Source organism: Leptodactylus fuscus, chromosome 6 (assembly GCF_031893055.1).
Source record: "Leptodactylus fuscus isolate aLepFus1 chromosome 6, aLepFus1.hap2, whole genome shotgun sequence".
Lineage (NCBI taxonomy): Eukaryota > Metazoa > Chordata > Amphibia > Anura > Leptodactylidae > Leptodactylus > Leptodactylus fuscus.
The window spans coordinates 8,908,504-8,930,329 of NC_134270.1; the positions used below are offsets into that span (position 1 = coordinate 8,908,504).

At 49.4% G+C, this 21,826-nt stretch overlaps 1 protein-coding gene across 1 annotated transcript; it reads left to right on the forward strand.

Moving 5' to 3' along the window:
- Positions 1–947: 947 nt before the first annotated feature.
- CHMP6 (charged multivesicular body protein 6) lies at positions 948–9,455 on the forward strand. The gene is made up of 7 exons (XM_075279284.1): positions 948–1,117; positions 3,853–3,962; positions 5,149–5,236; positions 5,326–5,478; positions 5,569–5,649; positions 5,924–5,978; positions 7,617–9,455. The coding sequence occupies exons 1-7, from the start codon at positions 1,055–1,057 to the stop codon at positions 7,667–7,669; spliced, it is 603 nt and encodes a 200-aa protein (XP_075135385.1). The 5' UTR covers positions 948–1,054; the 3' UTR covers positions 7,670–9,455.
- The last annotated feature ends 12,371 nt before the right edge of the window (positions 9,456–21,826 follow it).

Sequence of the window (21,826 nt, forward strand, 5' to 3'; positions counted from 1 at the left end):
CCAATCTCTGCCCCAGTTTCATGCCCCCCAATCTCTGCCCCAGTTTCATGTTTCCCATCTCTTCCCCTAGTTTCATGTCCCCCCATCTCTGCCCAGTTTCATGCCCCCCCCCCCATCTCTGCCCCAGTTTCATGGGCCACCCTCTTTATGTTCCACCTCAATGTTTAACACAAAAACCACTTATACTCACCTTTTCCTCTCCCGCAGCGCTCTCCGCAGTCTCACTCACAGAGTTGTAGGCGCAATATGACATAATCACATCGCGACTACACATCCACTAGCCGGAGCGCAGCGGCTAGTGGATTTAACTCGCGTATGTATTCAACTCAGATCTGCGTCAAAATCGGGACATACCTCCCGCCGGCAGGGACCGCGGGACAGGACACCGAATCCGTGAATGTCCTGTGGAATCCGGGACGGTTGGGAGGTATGCAATACAGCCCTGATACCCTCAATGTCCCAGCCACAATACTCCACATGAAGACCGCTATAGCCGCTTTTCCAACCACAATAACCCCACTGTCACAGGGGGCATGTGCCAAAGGGGCCTGGGCTAATGTCGCCGGTCTTCCATGTACTTTTATTAATCTGGTGTAATGTACATAGACATTTCTGTGTCCCGTCCGCCCCTACTTATCCAGGCATTAGTTGGCACTAGGTAGAAAAATCTGAAGGATTTATATGACCTTTATATGGCTTTTATATGACCTGAGACTTTCTTCTTAAAGGACATGTTCTTGCCATATCCTCTCAGGGATTGCTGACTGTCTCCTGCTCTCACAGGCTCCTCCATCTTCCTCCTTCTCCTTAGAATTTCTATTTCTTACATTTTCCTCTAAGAATCTAATTTCTCCTCTACGAAAGTGAAACTAGAACTCCATCACGTGACCGGCTCCCGCAGGCCGGACTACACTTCCCGGCAGGCAGCGGTGATGACGTCAGCAGAAAGGGCTTGGCCTCTCGCAGTCTCCGTACAGAAGCCGGTAGTACCGGGGAGCAGCGCGCGTGCAGGCCCCGGAGGAGGGGATGAGGAGACCGGGCACCGGGGGGAAACATGGGCAACATATTTGGGCGGAAGAGACGGAGCCGGGTCACTGAGCAGGACAAGGCCGTGCTGGTGAGGAGGAATGGCCGGACACCCGCTGAACAACAGCCTGAACTTCCTGCCCTGTGACTCTCACACCCCCCCTGCTGCCCACTGCCTGTATTACACATCTGCCCGGTGTTATGGTGTAGAGACCACCCTGTGCCCATGTGGTGACCCCTCCATGATGCCCCAGCTAGTGACTGTCCTGCCCCTCTACAGTCTGTAATGAACAACCCGCTTCTTCCTCTACGCCCACCCCTATGCCCGCTTCTTCCTGTAGTGCCCCACCCCTATGTCTGCTTCTTCCTGTAGTGCCCCACCCCTATGCCCGCTTCTTCCTGTAGTGCCCCACCCCTATGTCTGCTTCTTCCTGTAGTGCCCCACCCCTATGCCCGCTTCTTCCTGTAGTGCCCCACCCCTATGCCCACCTCTTCCTGTAGTGCCCCACCCCTATGTCTGCTTCTTCCTGTAGTGCCCCACCCCTATGTCTGCTTCTTCCTGTAGTGCCCCACCCCTATGCCCACCTCTTCCTGTAGTGCCCCACCCCTATGCCCGCTTCCTGTAGTGCCCCACCCCTATGCCCGCTTCTTCCTGTAGTGCCCCACCCCTATGCCCGCTTCTTCCTGTAGTGCCCCACCCCTATGCCCGCTTCTTCCTGTAGTGCCCCACCCCTATGCTCACCTCTTCCTGTAGTGCCCCACCCCTATGCCCGCTTCTTCCTGTAGTGCCCCACCCCTATGCCCGCTTCTTCCTGTAGTGCCCCACCCCTATGCCCACCTCTCCCTGTAGTGCCCCACCCCTATGTCTGCTTCTTCCTGTAGTGCCCCACCCCTATGTCTGCTTCTTCCTGTAGTGCCCTACTCCTATGTCTGCTTCTTCCTGTAGTGCCCCACCCCTATGCCCACCTCTTCCTGTAGTGCCCCACCCCATGCCCACTTCTTCCTGTAGTGCCTCACCCCTATGCCCACTTCCTTCTGTAGTGCCCCACCCCTATGCCCACTTCTCCCTGTAGTGCCCCACCCCTATGCCCGCTTCTACCTGTAGTGCCCCACCCCTATGCCCGCTTCTACCTGTAGTTCCCCACCCCTATGCCCGCTTCTACCTGTAGTGCCCCACCCCTATGTCTGCTTCTCCCTGTAGTGCCCCACCCCTATGCCCACTTCTTCCTGTAGTGCCCCACCCCTATGTCTGCTTCTCCCTGTAGTGCCCCACCCCTATGCCCACTTCTTCCTGTAGTGCCCCACCCCTATGCCCACTTCTTCCTGTAGTGCCCCACCCCTATGCCCACTTCTTCCTGTAGTGCCTCACCCCTATGCCCGCTTCTCCCTGTAGTGCCCCACCCCTATGTCTGCTTCTCCCTGTAGTGCCCCACCCCTATGCCCACTTCTTCCTGTAGTGCCCCACCCCTATGTCTGCTTCTCCCTGTAGTGCCCCACCCCTATGTCTGCTTCTCCCTGTAGTGCCCCACCCCTATGTCTGCTTCTTCCTGTAGTGCCCCACCCCTATGCCCACTTCTTCCTGTACGGCCCCACCCCTATGCCCGCTTCTCCCTGTAGTGCCCCACCCCTATGTCCGCTTCTCCCTGTAGTGCCCCACCCCTATGTCTGCTTCTCCCTGTAGTGCCCCACCCCTATGTCCGCTTCTCCCTGTAGTGCCCCACCCCTATGTCTGCTTCTCCCTGTAGTGCCCCACCCCTATGCCCGCTTCTACCTGTAGTGCCCCACCCCTATGCCCACTTCTTCCTGTAGTGCCCCACCCCTATGCCCACTTCCTTCTGTAGTGCCCCACCCCTATGCCCACTTCTTCCTGTACGGCCCCACCCCTATGCCCGCTTCTACCTGTAGTGCCCCACCCCTATGCCCGCTTCTACCTGTAGTGCCCCACCCCTATGCCCGCTTCTACCTGTAGTGCCCCACCCCTATGCCCGCTTCTACCTGTAGTGCCCCACCCCTATGCCCGCTTCTACCTTTAGTACCCCTGTGATCTTTTCTAACTTGCCTTCTGTATGGTTAGCTGTAGCTTCTGCCTGTAGTGACCCCCATCTACACCCTAGTCTGCTTGTAGTGCGCCCTATGTACACCCATTTCTACCTGTAGTGCTCCCCCCCCCCCTCTACACACACACACACGTGCCTGTAGTGACACATCTCGCCTGCTTGTATCTGCACTACCCACCTCTATACCATCCCACAGTCCTCATCCACCTGCCCACACCTCCCTTATACACCCGGAGATTAGTTGGGATTATTATCCTAATCCCCTTGTCTGGTCTCTCAGGTAGATGTGACCCAGATTATATTCTCTCCTGTATCTTTCCCCCTCCCCCATTAATCTATTGTGTCTATGAAGCATTGTATATAGCAGAGAAGGGGATGTGCCATCCACAAGACGTTTCCCCTGTCCATTGGTCTGATCCCCGGAGCCCTCACTGATGACCTGAGTCTCTGAGCGCTGGTCACACATGTGCGGCACTATTCACCTCTATGGGAGAGCTGTGGGTGTCCTATAGAAATGCACGTGCGTCACCGCCTCTCCATCCGAATCAGTCAGACCCCACTGATCTTACAAATATCCCTCATCCTGTGGGTAGGGGATGGATTCCTCCTAAAATGTATCCATACAGAGATGCATGAGTTTCATTGTATAACTCCTTTGTAGCTAACAATAATAACAGTGCCACCCTAGTCCCATGGACATATCTGGTACTGCCGTTCTTCTGTATACTCTATACGATTCTTATTGTGTTTCCTCTTACATTTCTTGCAGCAATTGAAGCAGCAGCGAGACAAGCTGAAGCAGTACCAGAAGAAGATCACGTCACAGCTGCAGCGGGAGCGCGAGGTGGCCAAACAGCTGCTGCACGATGGCAAGAAAGAGTAAGACATGGCCGCGGCATTTTTGGTGCAGATTTAGTTGCAGATTTCACCCTTTGCATTGCAGTCTGTGTCTAAATCTGCATGAAGACCCCAGGGACAGACTTGTAGATTTTGCAGCGGTTTTGCCCATAACATCCCAGTACATGTGAAGCTCTTATACCACGATGGTCCTGTCCATAGGATGCCGCCACTGCCCCCATTACCTGCTTGTGCCCTCTGGTTAGGTCAGTGGATGCTGCCAGTCCTCTAGGGCTGAGAATTAGATGTGACGTGACTCTCCCCTAATAAAGGGGACCCCTCCTCCACACAGCCTGATAGGGTATTTTTAGGGAGTCCATCACCTCCCCCTGCACATTGCTGTTGGTGCACTGGAGGCGGGGCCATAATCCCTGCTCAAGTAGGATGTCATAGTGATGTCATAGATGTGTAGGGATCACCTCTCACTGCACTGGTCACGTGTACAGGAAAGGGTAGGGGTCTGAGTATGCGATACACACGGAGACAAAATTGTTGGTCCCCCTTATTACATGAATGAAAAAACCCCAACAGACAAAGATATAACTGGAATCTGACATCTGTATATAGGGTACAGATACTCCCTGTGCTGTGAAAAACACACAGCTAAACCCCCCCAAGAATGTTGAAGAGGAGAACATTGGGCTATTCTGTAGGGGCTTCTATGGGCCCCGACCTAAATCCTATTGAGCATCTTTGGAAGGAGCTGAAACCTGTCGTCTGGAAAAGGCCGCCTGCAAAATGACTTTTGTCAGATTCCAGTTATTTCTGTGACCATTGTGGGCGACCAACAATTTTGTCCATGTGTGTATATCACTGTAATGGGGTGGAGGCTGCTGTGTATATTTGGGGTAGGTGGTATAGACCCCCTTTAAGGGTTGACTGAATTCCTTTCTCCACAATGGAGAACCTTTGGGTATTATACGGGGACCCCTTTATTTCAGTGAGCACCATATGTCACCTGTAGGGACCTCAGCTTTCTATAGGGATTAGAATAGTAGGGGTCTTAGATGCCAAACTTAGCCCGCTATCCCATCTCCACCATGTTATGTGTATAGGGGGCGCTCACTCTGTCCTCATGCTATGGCCTTGGGGGGCTCAGACGTCACCTGTAGGAATTTTGGGGTTACTTTCCTTCAGCTATGGGCTGAGATCTCTCTTCACCCTTTAGAAAAGCCAAACTGCTGCTGAAGAAGAAGCGATACCAAGAGCAGCTCCTGGAGAGGACCGACAACCAGATCAGCAACTTGGAGAAGATGGTGAGTCCTCTGCCCCCTGTGTCCGTCCAGAGGGTCAGTCTGCGCCTCGTGGTGACCCTTACGTTCTCTGCTTATGTCTTTCTTTGTAGGTTGAAGACATAGAATTTGCACAGATCGAGATGAAAGTCATTGAAGGCCTCAAGATCGGCAATGACTGCTTGAAGAAGATGCACGAGGTCATGTCCATAGAAGAAGTGGAGAGGATCATGGACGAAACCCAAGAGGGAATAGAATACCAGCGGGTAAGTCGTAAAGCATCGGTGCAGGTCGTGGCTGGGACAAGGGGTTAGGATGGGAGATCCTAAATGGACACGGCTTCTCTCTCTCCACAGCAAATTGATGAACTTCTAGCGGGAAGCCTGACCAGCGAGGACGAGGAGGCCATACTGGAGGAGCTGGAGGCCATCACTCAGGTAAGGAGGGCTCGGATTTTGGCAGGGGCAGAGGGAACTGGCAAATGGGAGACTTGGACATTTCTGACCATTATAAATCTGGATGTCAGTGGTGGTTGGAGATGACAGACATCTATGGGGTGACCTCAGTCTTCTGGGGCTTCAGTGCCCTCATGTCCGCCATATCTGGGGGCTCATTAGAGTGTTTAGGATCTCCTTGACCATAATGCTCTCCAGCATGTAATGTCATGTGTTATAGGATTGTAAGACGTGTTTGTCGTCTTGTTTCTTACAGGAAGAATTGGAACTCCCAGAAGCTCCTCAGGAGCCGCTCCCCGAAACCACTCCAGGTAGCCCCTTGTTCACACCACACTGTAGATCTGGGGTGACTAATGATACATGAGGCCTGCTGGCTAGTTATATAGCGTTGTATTACAGAATGATACATATATCTCCAATATGGCATCTGATGAGACATGGGTGTGGTAGGGCCCTATTCAATCTCTGCGTCTATGTGAACAAGGCCTAAAATTAAGGCGATTTTATTTGCCTTTATAGGGTTACCCAGGACTATGATATTGATTGCCACGGCCTCTTCATTACTTATCAAGCACAGCGCCGTCCATTGTAAAGTGTCTGCGCTTGGTATTGCACCTCTCCCCCGTTCGTATGAATGGGACTGAGCCTTAGCAATGACAAATGGACATCATGTCAATGATCTGTGAAGGGGAACTTGAGCTCAATATCAGTCCTGGACAACCCCATTTTTCGAGACAATAGAGGGGGGTCCACCGTTCAGGACCTTTTTCTCTCCTGCCAGGATGGAGAGTCCTCTTACTCTGGAGGACTGTCCTGCATTACATAGACAACCCACTGATTTGAATGGATGCCATGTAATACTTCATTTTTCCTGTGGTGGCGCTGCAGGAAAATAGAACACTTGATGCCTAGTTACTTCACGGATTACAGGTGATCGCTGATGACCTCTAAACAGTAGGTGATCCTTGAGGTCTGAGACCCGAACCACATACACATGCGGATGCTGCTAGTGGATGAACAGTGCATGCAGCTCCGCTACTATTCAGATGTACAGCAGCCTCGCTACTATTCAAATGTACAGCAGCCCCGCTACTATTCAGATGTACAGCAGCTCCGCTACTATTCAGGTGTACAGCACCTCCATTACTATTCAGATGTACAGCAGCCCCGCTACTATTCAGATGTACAGCAGCCCCGCTACTATTCAGATGTACAGCAGCCCCGCTACTATTCAGATGTACAGCAGCCCCGCTACTATTCAGGTGTACAGCAGCCCCGCTACTATTCAGATGTACAGCAGCCCCGCTACTATTCAGGTGTACAGCAGCCCCGCTACTATTCAGATGTACAGCAGCCCCGCTACTATTCAGGTGTACAGCAGCCCCGCTACTATTCAGGTGTACAGCAGCCCCGCTACTATTCAGGTGTACAGCAGCCCCGCTACTATTCAGGTGTACAGCAGCCCCGCTACTATTCAGGTGTACAGCAGCTCCGTTACTATCCAGCTGTACAGCAGCCCCGCTACTATTCAGATGTACAGCAGCCCCGCTACTATTCAGGTGTACAGCAGCCCCGTCTACGTCTTGATGGTGGATATGGGGAATTGTATAGGACCGCTGCTGCCCATCCACTAGACGGCTGATGGGTGTCGGACCCCACAGATCTCCTATCATGGGTCAGGTCATCAGAATTAAAAAATCATTTGGGGTTTCAGGGGCCTGTCCACTTATATAATCCAACTACAGACCCGGGGCTATCAGTACTCACTCCCCCTGCAGCGCCTCCACAGGAGATACTAAGTATTACACTACAGTACTATGGCCAGTTCATGAAGGTGCAGACTGGGCATAGCGCCCCCTTTAGTTTCACGCACATTCATTGTATATATAGCGAGTTGCAGGCAGCAGTTTTTGTACTGAAAATTTACTTTTTTTTCTTTCTTTCACCAGAGAAACAAGCCGTCAAGAACAAGCCCGCCCTGCAGCTGGTGGCCGCCTCCTAACCTCCTGCCCCCTCTGTACCCCCTTCTTCTTCTCTCTCTCCCCTTCTTCTTCTACTCTCAGAGGGAGCTCCGTGCGGTGTTTTGCTGGAACGTTCTGCCAACCATTCCTGGGGGAGGGGGGAATATCCGGCACCTCCCTCTCTGGTTTACATTGGGGAGCCTCTTCCAGCCCCGGGTGGGGGTCCGACCTCCCCCTGATTTGCCTCTCCAGCAGCAGTGGCAGGAATGACGGAGACACGACAGGCCAACTCCATATTACACTGGGTTTCTAGTTCCGCCATCTATGGCGCCGCCTGTGTTGTCTCTTGTAGGTTTTCTATGTAACGACCTGCTCCCTCCCCTAGGTGGCAGCAGTGGCGCTCTGCAACGTACATTGTATACTGAATGTTTCTGCTAGTGTGGACATTACTACGGCTCATATTAGGGAACGCAGACACAGGCTATGAGAGCGGCCGCCACTAGGGCCACCTGCTATGGACGACTGACAACGCGTCCGGATCTCGTATTCGCTTCCATTTTTATTATGTTGGAAGGTGACAGCTACTCCATGATGGATTTAGTGATTGTGCATGCTCGGCTCAGATCAGTTTTTTTTAATGTATACCTAATTTCATATGATGAAGGTTCGGAATAAAAACACTAAAAGTTACCGGGTCGCTGCCAAAAATGACTCCTGTACATAAGAACCGGTGGCGTCCTCCTTATGGTCATGTGACACGACGTGTTCCTCATCACAGCGCTGATCTCCGTTCTATGGAGTGCCTTAAGGAGATACGGAGCGGTGTATGCACTCCAGCCATGTGAGGAACTACTGGTCCCAGCCAGAGATCATGACACCCACCTGACCTACGGTTGAACGACCCTGTGCGAGTCCCGGGCCATGTAACATGGATAAATCATGCTAAGAGGACTGGTCACCTCTCTCGACTTGTCTGTTTCAGAAAATATCCAGATCCCCTGTGAAATAACAACTCTGCGGCTTATTTCTACAAAAAAAATGCACTGTTGTCCCTCTGTTATTCCTCCTGGAAATGTATAAATTGCTTAACAGGTCTTTGTCCTTGCCAAAGTCGGGTACCTGCACAGTTTGCTACTGTCTCCTGTGACCGGCCTTACCCCTAGCTACATTTATTGCTAAATTACCAGGAGTAATAATAGAGGGACGAGGTCATGTAATGCTCCAGTGTCGCTACTTCACAGGGTGTCCAAGTATTTTCCACAGTCCACATCCCCTTATTGCTGTGAAGTGTGACGCTCTGCGGGGACTCAGTCTGTGACTGTGCAGGGCAACCTTTGGACACTCCAGCCGCTGTGGAACTAAAAGTCAGCATGCGTAAACTCTCATAGAAGTGTATGGAGCCTGGTAAAGATTACAAATCCCTGGTGTATAAGATGGATTACAAACGTTCTTCTAAAAACAGCGCCACCTTTGTGTGTAGGTGGTGTCCGGTATTGCAGCTCTGTTAAAATTAAATAATGCTCAGTTGCAATACCACATACAACCTGTGGACAGGTGAGGCGCTGTGGAGACGAGCGATGCTGATTCCTACTATATGCTGTATAGTGTGTGTGACCTCGCTGTAGTGTTATCTGCAGTCTGTATTACAAGGCAGTATTATCCTAGGCTGCTGCATTAATTTGGAGTAATTCATCCCCCGCCCGGTCGCGGTCGTGTTGGCGTCGGCGGCCGGTCACATATCTAGGACGGTTTTTTGAGATTGAAGAATTTTTATGCTCTTCCGATTGTGTTTCTAAAAAGCCTAATAAATTGTATAAAGCATCAAAATATGTGATTGTGAAATACGAGCGGCCCCTCCCCCTCTGAAAATATAGGAGGAGCCTTCTCAGTTATACTGCCCCCTACTGCACAGTCTCTGCTCATTCCCTGACAAGAACTACAAAAAAAAAACAGTTTCTTTTGGCCGCCCTGCAGTGACCTGAGGATCGCTAGACTGAGCATGTGCGTCCACCGGCACTCAGCTCATCAGGTGGACGTGCACATTGTTATACATTATAAACACCAGATGGCGCCATGCTATGTATGTAAATGGGGGGGAATTTACTGAACCGATCACCGTTTCTTGTGCGTTATATGAATGTGTGTTACTTAGTCCATGTTGCGACCTGTATTTGGGAAAAGTGGGTGGAGCAACGCTGGCTGGGGGCGGGGACACCACGGCCTGAAAGATTAAGGGTAGGGTCACGTGATCAGAGGCAATGTTCATATGTTTCGGGGGCGTAACATAACCAGAACCCTGGGGTCCATCTAAATCATCCTTCCTGACCAGGTAAGTGAATAAATATTCCACCCCTTTAATGTCCGTTGCTCTTATCCATCATGGGATTCGAGGAATGGACATTAATAGCGATAGTGTGAACAGGTGGTAGGTGAAAGGCAGGAGGCTGAACCATAGCGGAGGGCCGAGCATGAAGTATACGTTGGGTGCGATGTTCTAGGAATAGCACAGAGCGGAAAGGGGTTAAAAAAAAAACTAAAAAATATTACACACTTCAAATTATTCAGAAATTACCAGGAGGAATAACAGAGGAACAGCACAACATATAGAGAAGTGGTTTACAATGAAGCAAAGCTTTCTTATGCCTTCTCGTTGTGCTGTTCCTCTGCTACTCCTCATAGAAATGTATTTTGTGTGTTACAAGTTGGGGACAGTAACGCCCAGTCCTAAAATTATTCATATATTACATTTCCAGGAGGAATAACTGAGGGACAGAACAACATATCGTTATAAGAGAAGATATTCCAAAGTTCTCTGTTTTAGTAATTTCTCGTTCAATAATTTTAGAGCATTATTATAACTGTATTGTTCCTCTGCTATTCCTCCGGGAAATGTATGCACAATTTTGTGTTACCAGTTGGGGAGGGGGCCGTGTCCTTGTACGCTCTGACACTATCCAATCACTGCTTTAGTAAATTCTTGTATTTGCTAATAAACAGTTTTGGAGCATTATTCTCTAAGTCTGTGTTGTTCCTCTGTTATTCCTCTTGGGAATATATAACTTGTATTTGTAAGTTGGGGGCTGTGTCCCCGCACACTCCAGACTCCGACACTGTCCAATCACAGCTGACCGTGTAGGGATAACACCTCTTGGACAAGGGGAACGGTGACACCCAGGAGGAGTAACAGAGGAAAGCATAATACAGAGTTATAAGAAAATATACTAAAGATTTCATGGTGAATCTTAAAATTGGTGTGTCAGAAGAGTGGACTGCTCCTTAGCCTTTAAAGTGATCTTGACCTTGCAGGAGATCAGACCGGTCCTCAAGCCTTAAAGTGATCTTGACATGTCAGGAGATCAGACCGATCCTCAGACCTTAAAGTGATCTTGACCTGGCAGGAGATCAGACCGATCCTCAGGCCTTAAAGTGATCTTGACCTGGCAGGAGATCAGACCGATCCTCAGACCTTAAAGTGATCTTGTCCTGGCAGGAGATCAGACCGATCCTCAGGCCTTAAAGTGATCTTGACACGTCAGAAGTGCGGGCCAGTCCTCAGACCTTAAAGTGATCTTGACCTGGCAGGAGATCAGACCGATCCTCAGGCCTTAAAGTGATCTTGACCTGGCAGGAGATCAGACCGATCCTCAGACCTTAAAGTGATCTTGTCCTGGCAGGAGATCAGACCGATCCTCAGGCCTTAAAGTGATCTTGACACGTCAGAAGTGCGGGCCAGTCCTCAGACCTTAAAGTGATCTTGACCTGGCAGGAGATCAGACCGATCCTCAGGCCTTAAAGTGATCTTGACCTGGCAGGAGATCAGACCGTCCTCAGGCCTTAAAGTGATCTTGACCTGGCAGGAGATCAGACCGATCCTCAGACCTTAAAGTGATCTTGACCTGGCAGGAGATTAAACCGATCCTCAGACCTTAAAGTTATCTTGACCTGGCAGGAGATCAGACCGATCCTCAGACCTTAAAGTGATCTTGACCTGGCAGGAGATCAGACCGATCCTCAGGCCTTAAAGTGATCTTGACCTGGCAGGAGATCAGACCGATCCTTAGACCTTAAAGTGATCTTGACACGTCAGAAGTGCAGGTCGGTCCTCAGGCCTTAAAGTGATCTTGACCTGGCAGGAGATCAGACCGGTCCTCAGGCCTTAAAGTGATCTTGACACATCAGAAGTGTGAGTCGGTCCTCAGGCCTTAAAGTGATCTTGACCTGGCAGGAGATCAGACCGATCCTCAGACCTTAAAGTGATCTTGTCCTGGCAGGAGATCAGACCGATCCTCAGGCCTTAAAGTGATCTTGACACGTCAGAAGTGCGGGCCAGTCCTCAGACCTTAAAGTGATCTTGACCTGGCAGGAGATCAGACCGATCCTCAGGCCTTAAAGTGATCTTGACCTGGCAGGAGATCAGACCGTCCTCAGGCCTTAAAGTGATCTTGACCTGGCAGGAGATCAGACCGATCCTGAGACCTTAAAGTGATCTTGACCTGGCAGGAGATTAAACCGATCCTCAGACCTTAAAGTTATCTTGACCTGGCAGGAGATCAGACCGATCCTCAGACCTTAAAGTGATCTTGACCTGGCAGGAGATCAGACCGATCCTCAGGCCTTAAAGTGATCTTGACCTGGCAGGAGATCAGACCGATCCTTAGACCTTAAAGTGATCTTGACACGTCAGAAGTGCAGGTCGGTCCTCAGGCCTTAAAGTGATCTTGACCTGGCAGGAGATCAGACCGGTCCTCAGGCCTTAAAGTGATCTTGACACATCAGAAGTGTGAGTCGGTCCTCAGGCCTTAAAGTGATCTTGACCTGGCAGGAGATCAGACCGGTCCTCAGGCCTTAAAGTGATCTTGACCAGGCAGAAGTGCGGGCTGGTCCTCAGACCTTAAAGTGATCTTGACCTGGCAGGAGATCAGACCAATCCTCAGACCTTAAAGTGATCTTGACCTTGCAGGAGATCAGACTGGTCCTCAGGCCTTAAAGTGATCTTGACCAGGCAGAAGTGTGGGCCGGTCCTCAGACCTTAAAGTGATCTTGACCTGGCAGGAGATCAGACCAATCCTCAGACCTTAAAGTGATCTTGACCTTGCAGGAGATCAGACCGGTCCTCAGACCTTAAAGTGATCTTGACCAGGCAGGAGATCAGACCGATCCTCAAGCCTTAAAGTGATCTTGACCTGGCAGGAGATCAGACCGATCCTCAAGCCTTAAAGTGATCTTGACCTGGCAGGAGATCAGACCGGTCCTCAGACCTTAAAGTGATCTTGACCTGGCAGGAGATCAGACCGTCCTCAGGCCTTAAAGTGATCTTGACCTAGCGAGAGATCAGACCGATCCTCAGGCCTTAAAGTGATCTTGACCTGGCAGGAGATCAGACCGATCCTCAGACCTTAAAGTGATCTTGACCTGGCAGGAGATCAAACCGATCCTCAGACCTTAAAGTTATCTTGACCTGGCAGGAGATCAGACCGATCCTCAGACCTTAAAGTGATCTTGACCTGGCAGGAGATCAGACCGATCCTCAGGCCTTAAAGTGATCTTGACCTGGCAGGAGATCAGACCGATCCTTAGACCTTAAAGTGATCTTGACACGTCAGAAGTGCGGGTCGGTCCTCAGGCCTTAAAGTGATCTTGACCTGGCAGGAGATCAGACCGGTCCTCAGGCCTTAAAGTGATCTTGACACATCAGAAGTGTGAGTCGGTCCTCAGGCCTTAAAGTGATCTTGACCTGGCAGGAGATCAGACCGGTCCTCAGGCCTTAAAGTGATCTTGACCAGGCAGAAGTGCGGGCCGGTCCTCAGACCTTAAAGTGATCTTGACCTGGCAGGAGATCAGACCAATCCTCAGACCTTAAAGTGATCTTGACCTTGCAGGAGATCAGACCGGTCCTCAGACCTTAAAGTGATCTTGACCAGGCAGGAGATCAGACCGGTCCTCAGACCTTAAAGTGATCTTGACCAGGCAGGAGATCAGACCGATCCTCAGTGACCCGTTGACTGGTTAGTGCTGCACTGAGGATGGATCAGCAGCAGTCACTGACAGCTCAGAGCTGTGCTGGAGCGTTGCTGTCTGCCGTACTCCCACGTAGTGCTAAGCGTGGGCCGCTCTCCTTGACTCAGCTGCATCTCACCCCTCACATTGTGAATCACATACAAACAGGGGCATCACACCCACCTCCTACTGAGTGGGCTGTGGAGAAATCAGAGATCCTCACCCCTCCGGCTTCCCATAGTCTGATGCAACCAGGACGCTTCTGCATTGTCAGACCCCCCCTATTCTAGGTGCACTCTCCATCTATTGTGACAATAGCGACCCATACTCCCCTGCTTGTCGCCCTCTACAATAGAGACAATGATGGCGGTACCGAATGTCACCACCAGGGGGCAGTCCCAGCCTTTGGAGCTGCTGACAGTAGTACCTGGCACATACACCTGCAGGGCCGATGCAGATGGATTGTCACTCGCTGGAGTAATAATATCCTGTAAAATGTTGTATTCTGCAGCCTCAGACGCGAAGCGACAGCAGATTTTTAGTGATCTTACAACCGGGGCCACCTACAGCTCCGCAGCATCACATGACACCCACTAAAATGGGGCCACAGCAAGAGACATCACTCATAGCCCCAAGGGAAATCTCTGCTTCATTACCCTAAAGCAACATACTAAGAGGGGGGGGGGGTTTAAAGGGAACCGTCTCTTATAGGGGTCACATACAGTATATCGCTCATATGCCGCCACTATGTGACTGAAGCATTGCGTGTGATATCTACCTTACGTCCCCCATGTTGTGTTAGCCAGCAGTGACCCTTCATCAGTGAGGTGCCCATGACCGGGCCCGCCATCCCCAAATCCTACGTCCTTGATGGACTTCATTGGATAGATGAAATGGCTTCTATGTACGCCACACTGACCCAGCTGTTAGGAGATGTTGGGGCAGCGGTTGCATGACACTCAGCTCCCACAGTCTCCTTGTCCACCATCCAGACACAGAGGGCGCCGTTATTACACTCCCGGTCTCTGCCCGCACCATCTCTAGGTACTTGGTGTGATGATGCCCATTGCGTCTCCTGCCATTGACAACCAGCGCCCATCACAGTCATTCTCAGTGGTGTCATAAATAATAAACTTGGACTGTACAGACTGGACCTGTATGGTCTATGGTGATGGATATAGGATCTGTTTGGGATCTGATGGCAGTTAGGTTAGAGTATACCTGTATACAGCACCGCAGCTCTAATGAGGTGAGGCGACGGCCTCAGGCGGTGCTCCAGAGGGGGCGGCAGGTGCAGCAATTTTTTTTTTCCTTTTTTTTTCCTAAATGAGTGCAGGAGAAGGCCGCTCTGAAAACAACCCAAGCGGTCCCTCTCCAGCACTGATTTAGACCTCTGCGTCTCAGCGCAGGCGGCGTCATCACTCCTCCTACACTGAGACACAGACGTCTTATTGCTGGGTGAAAAGGAGGTGGCAGCAGCGAGATCGGTAAGTAACATACCTGTTTTGTTTTTTTTTGTTTTTTTGATAATAGGCCGCTACCCGCTGGAGTATCCCCAGCAGGTAGCAACCTATTTACCTACCTCCTCGGGCCTGCTCACTGCTGCCCCTCATTCCCCTTCTACTATAGTCCGCGGAGGGTGGTTTTGCCCAAGCCCAGGCTGTGATCCTACTACTGCTATTATTATGCTCAGGGGGGGTCCGGGTATAATAATTGGAGCCCCAGGGAATGTGAGGGAACATAATAAGCACTGTTACTTCTCCGGGATCCGGTGTTAATCCTAGCAGGCTTCGGGCCTGTATGGTAATGTCCCAGACGTCACGTAGTCTGGGATATTCCCATAAAGGCCCAAAGCCTGTGCTAGCAGTACCATACAGGCCCAAAGCCTGTGCTAGTAGTAATAGCCTGTTACTGGAAGCACAGGCTTTGGGCCTATATGGGAATATCCCAGACTACGTGCCGTCTGGGACATTACCATACAGGCCCGAAGCCTGCTAGGATTAACACCAGATCCCGGAGAAGTGAGTAACAGTGCTTATTATGTTCCCTCACCTCCCCTGGAGCTCCGATTATTATACACGGGGGTCTGAAAAGACCCCTGAGTATAATAATAGTTCATTGGTGTGCAACTGTGGGGCATAATATAGGCTACAGGGGCCGCTGTGAGACGTATATGTATATAGGGGTTGGGTGCGTGGAGAAGTGAGGAGTCACATATGTCTGTGTTGCAAACTTTACAGAGTCAAGTCACAGCTGGAGGAGGTGGACATGGCGGTCCAAAGGGAAGAGACAGGAAATGCGAGATGACTCTCCGGTGAGTATTACTGCACAAAATATTACTGCATTGTATTTATTGTAACGTGACCGCTAGCACACACCCCCCCCCTACGCTGCCTGAGGCGGACGATCAAAAGATGAACACCCCCCCCAGTCTCCAGCCACTGACTCTCCAGCACCTTCTCCCAGCCAGTTAGGAGTTGTAGTTTGTGCAGCAGCTGAAGGCGATGATTCTTCCTCCTTCATCCCCCATGTCTTAGACCCCCCACCACGCCATTCACTATGTGTTACTATGTGATGGGATGTGTCGCTGTGTGCGTTACCGCACCAATCTGCCCCCCGCCACACTAACCACACAGTCACCACTCTCATCGCTGGATAGAATCATGACATGCCCAATCCCATGTGCTATTTCCAAATGACTAGGACAGCCCTGGTGCCACCATCATCCCTAAAACTTTTAGGAAGTTGGGTATGAAAAGCATCATATATAGCGCAGGGTTTTCCCTATGCCCCACCCATTTGTATAGGACACACCCCTAACCTACAATATTTGAACCCTGTGACCTCCAAAAAAGAGGTCAGTTCAGGACTATGATATTGAGTGGTGCGGCTTCTTCATTACTTATCAAACATAGCGCCGCACATTGTATAGTGGCGATGCTTGGTATTGCAGCTCAAACCAATTTACTTAAATGGGACTGAGATGCAACATGGCCATGTGACCAACGGGTGTAGTGGAGGAAGTGAAGCTCAATATCATAGTCCTGGATCACCCCTTTAAGAACACCGGAATATAAGTAAAGGTCATACAAAAGATCTCTAAACAAATCCTGTCTCATCAGATTCACCATGTAAAGAATAGACCCCAGACCATAACCCTATATACATGCACTATAGCAGGACCTGTATACAGCGCCTAGACAAGACCAGTATCTCCTGTGTACTGACCGCCAGACCCTTATCTTTGCTATGAGGTCGTGTTCTGTATGTGCATTGCTCTATGTAACCCTTTATGCCTACGGATGCCCGCTGACTTTGGCCACGACTTTGTCCTGTCGCACAAAAAAAGATCACAATATCACTCTGCGACTCCTCCACTAATGTAAATGCAACCCCGAGGGGGAAAAAAACTGTGACTGTAACTAGAAATCCTGGTTGCAAGTTTGCAATATCACATAGTTCACAACTCCATTCACTTACATTAGCAATGGAGCTGCAGGCCAAACATGATATCCCAGCCCCTATAAGGAATGTGTCACCAGAACCAGTATATCACCCCAGCCCCGCAGATATATACAGTGTTGGCCAAAAGTATTGGCCCCCCTGCAATTCTGTCAGATAATCCTTGGTGTCCCCCAGATAATTATTACAAGCACAAACTCTTTGGTAATATCTTCATTTATTTTGCTTGCAATGAAAAAAACACAAAAGAGAATGAAAAAAAGTCACATCATTGATCATTTTACACAAAACTCCACAGCTCTGCCCTTTACCTTGCCAAACAAGACTATTTCACCGCCCTCATCTCTTCTCTCTCCAGCAACCCTAAAAGGCTTTTTGAAACCTTTCACTCCTTACTCACACCCAAGGTGCAGACGCCATTCACAGACCTTAGTGCTGATGACCTGGCCATGTATTTCCATGATAAAATTGATAAGATCCGTCAGGAAATTACTGCCCAAGCCCCAGGTGGCATTGACTCCCACACCTACGATAGTACTGATCCCCTCACCAGCCACACTTTAGACTGTCCATTCTCATCTTTTGAACCTGTCACAGAAGAGGAAGTTTCCCAGCTACTTTCTTCATCTCGCCCCACAACCTGCAGTAGTGACCCCTTCCCCTCACACCTTCTCCAATCTCTGTCCCCTGCTGTCACTACTTACCTTACTAAAATATTTAACCTCTCTCTCTCTTCTGGAATCTTCCCATCCTCCTTCAAGCATGCTGTTATAATCCCGCTACTGAAAAAACCCTCCCTGGACCCATCCTGTGCTGCTAACTATCGACCCGTCTCTAACCTCCCCTTCATCTCTAAACTTTTGGAACGCCTGGTTTATTCTCGGTTAATCCGTTATCTCTCTGCTAACTCTCTGCTTGACCCCTTACAATCTGGTTTCCGCGCTCTGCACTCTACTGAAACAGCTCTCACAAAAGTCTCTAATGATCTACTAAAGGCTAAATCCAATGGTGACTTCTCTCTTCTTATTCTTCTGGACCTCTCTGCAGCTTTTGACACTGTTGACCATCAACTTCTCCTCACTATGCTCCGCTCAGTTGGCCTCAATGACACTGCGCTCTCCTGGTTCTCCTCTTATCTCTCTGGCCGCACTTTCAGTGTATCATTTGCGGGCTCTGTTTCCTCTCCTCTTTCCCTTGCTGTTGGGGTTCCTCAGGGCTCGGTCCTCGGCCCCCTGCTCTTTTCTCTCTACACAGCCCCCATTGGACAAACCATCGCCAGATTTGGCTTCAGGTACCATCTTTATGCTGATGACACCCAATTATACACATCTTCCCGTGACATCACCCCTGCACTCATTCAGAACACCAGTGACTGTCTCTCTGCTGTCTCTAATATCATGTCCTCGCTCTATCTGAAACTAAATCTCTCTAAGACTGAACTACTACTGTTTCCACCATCTAACAGATCTGTCCCTGATATATCCATTGCAGTCTCAGGCCTTACTATAACTCCTAGGCAGTAGGCCCGCTGCCTTGGGGTCATATTTGACGCAGACCTTTCCTTCACCCCTCATATTGAATCACTCGCATGTTCATGTCACCTCCACCTCAAAAACATCTCCAGAATACGCCCTTTCCTTACCAGAGATACACTAAAGACACTTATTGTCTCTCTGATTCATTCTCGCCTTGACTACTGTAATTCCTTACTAATCGGTCTTCCCCTCACTAAACTCTCTCCTCTACAATCTATTCTGAATGCAGCGGCCAGGCTCATCTATCAGGCTAGACGCTACAGCGATGCCTCCGGTCTGTGCCAGTCGCTACATTGGCTGCCTATTCATTATAGAATAAAATATAAAGTTATTACTCTCATCCACAAGGCTCTCCATAATGCCACACCTCCCTACATTTCTTCCCTCATCTCTGTCTACCGCCCAACCCGTGCTCTCCGCTCACTCAATGACCTAACACTTACATCCTCTATTATCAGAACCTCCCATGCTCGTATACAAGACTTCTCCCGAGCTGCACCACTTCTCTGGAATGCTCTACCCCGGACAATCAGATTAACTCCCAACTTCTACAGTTTCAAACGCAAACTAAAGACGCATCTTTTCAGACAAGCCTATCACAATTCCTAATGCACAAAATTGTCTGAACACTGTATAAGCAATGCCGCCCCTGCTACCTCTTGTGTCACCCTCTCTACCTCATAGATTGTAAGCTCTTTTGAGCAGGGCCCTCAGTCCCATTGTGTGAAATGACGTTCTTTGTTATGTATGTCTGTATCTGAACCCTATAAATTGTACAGCGCTGCGGAGTATGTTGGCGCTATATAAATAAAATGTATTATTATTATTATTATTACAAATGGTCCGGACAGAAGTATTGGCGCCCTCAGCCTAATACTTGGTAGCACAACCTGTAGACACAATAACTGCGCACAACCGCTTCCGCTAACCAGCAATGAGTTTCTTACAAGGCTCTGCTGGAATCTTAGACCCTTCTTCTTTGGCTGCTGCTCGCGGTCCCCCCTGAGATGTGAAGGGGGCCTTCTCCAAACTGCCACCAAGAGATCTCTCCCCCTCCCCCACAGGTGTTCTATGGGATTCAGGGCTGGACTCATTGCTGCCACTTTACAAGTCTCCAGGGCTTTCTCTCACCACCATTTTCTAGTGCTGACCTGAAGTGTGTTTTGGGTCATTGTCCTGCTGGAAGAGCCCTGACCTCTGAGGAGACCCGGCTTTCTCACACTGGGCCCTACATTATGCTGCACAATGTGTTGGTCGCCTTCAGACTTCATAATGCCATGCACACGGTCAAGCAGTCCAGTGCCAGAGGCAGCAAAGCAACCCCAAAACATCAGGGAACCTCCGCCATGTCTGACTGTAGGGACCGTCTTCTTTTCTTTGAAGGCCTCTTTCTTTCCTGTATCTCTATGTTGAGGTCTTTTCCTACTTTTGTCTCCTCTGACCAGAGAACATTCTTCCAGAATGGTTTTGGCTTTCTCAGGTAAGTTTTGGCAAACTCCAGCCTGGCTTATGTCTCTGGGTAAGAAGTGGGGTCTTCCTGGGTCTCCTACCATACAGTCCCTTCTCATTCAGACGCTGACGCTGGATAGTACGGGGTGACACTGTTGTACCCTCGGACTGCAGGGCAGCTTGGACTTGTTTGGATGTTAGTCGAGGTTCTTTATCCACCATCCGCACAATCTTGCGGTGAAATCTCTCGTCAATTTTTCTTTTGCGTCCACATCTAGGGAGGTTAGCCACAGGGCCATGGGCTTTACACTTCTTGATGACACTGCGCACGGTAGACACAGGAACATTAAGGTCTTTGGAGATGGACTTGTAGCCTTGAGATTGCTCATGCTTCCTCACAATTTTGCTTCTCAAGTCCTCAGACAGTTCTTTGGTCTTCTTTCTTTTCTCCATGCTCAATGTGGTCACACAAGGACACAGGACAGAGGTGGAGTCAACTTTAATCCATCTCAACTGGCTGTAAGTGTGATTTAGTTATTGCCACCACCTGTTAGGTGCCTCAGGTAAGTAACAGGTGCTGTTAATTACACAAATTAGAGAAGCATCACATGATTTTTCAAACAGTGCCAATACTTTTGTCCACCCCTTTTTTATGTTTGCTGTGGAATTATATCCAAATTGGCTTTTTGACAATTCTTTTTGTGGTTTTCCATTGAAGACAAATTAAATGAAGATAATACCAAAGAATTTGTGTTTGCAATCATTATCTGGAAGAAACTGAGTATAATCTGACAGAATTGCAGGGGTGCCAATACTTTTGGCCAACAGTGTAGGTTACTGTCACCAGAACCAGCATATCACCCCTGCCCTGCAGATAGATAGGTTAGGGTCACCTGTATATTTTCCCCTAGTGACTCACTGCCTATGTTGCAAAGTTATCACTGCTTTCGTCATATGCAAATTAACTCTTTGGAGTAATGGCGACATCCTCATGCTTTAAATAGCTCATTTGCATATTGGAAAAATATCTTTACCTCGGCAATGGAGGCAACAATTTACAAGGGAACAACACTGTTTGATTCAGGGGACCCTAGCCTATCTATCTGTGGGGCTCAGGTGATATGATGGATTCTGATGACACTCCCTTAAAGCATCCCATATCAGCGCCTCCTATAGACTTCCTTATGAATCAGAATAAAGTTTTTGTCACACAAGTGTATTTTAGTGTATTTAAGTGTATTCCAATATTTTATGCTGTTCCCCTGTAATATGGATGTAGGTGAATATTTACCTCATTTGGATTGATGGACAGAATGACAGAAATGCAGTGGAGACTGACACAAGGGCAGATCAGTAGCAAAAAAATATAAAGACTGTTAAGGGCCTGATGGGCGCTGTCACGGCGGTATGTTATTGTCAGATATTCTGGATGATCAGATGGTCATAGAGCGAGCGTGTATATCAAATAACTGATAATCGGACTTTCCGGATTATTAGATTCTGACTTCTCGGCGGTCTTCTTGTCGCTGACTGTACCGGTTATACCGCTCACAGTCGGACACCGCGTACACAGCAATCATCGCTATGTCTTGACCTCTTTTCCGAAGTGACTCGCTGTGTGTTTTAAAAACAGAATTTCCTGCCGTCAGCGATTTTCTTGCTCATACAAAACATTACCTGTAATGAGCGAGCCGTCGGGGAAAGCGGAGACTCTCCTGGTGCACGCGGTGTACTTATTATACCTGCTGACTGTCA

Coding starts and splice junctions, on each gene's coding strand:
- CHMP6 (XM_075279284.1), top strand. CDS start 1,055: ATGGGCAACATATTTGGGCGGAAGAGACGGAGCCGGGTCACTGAGCAG. Junction 5,650..5,923: donor AGCTGGAGGCCATCACTCAG/GTAAGGAGGGCT, acceptor TGTTTCTTACAG/GAAGAATTGGAACTCCCAGA. Junction 5,979..7,616: donor GCTCCCCGAAACCACTCCAG/GTAGCCCCTTGT, acceptor TTCTTTCACCAG/AGAAACAAGCCGTCAAGAAC.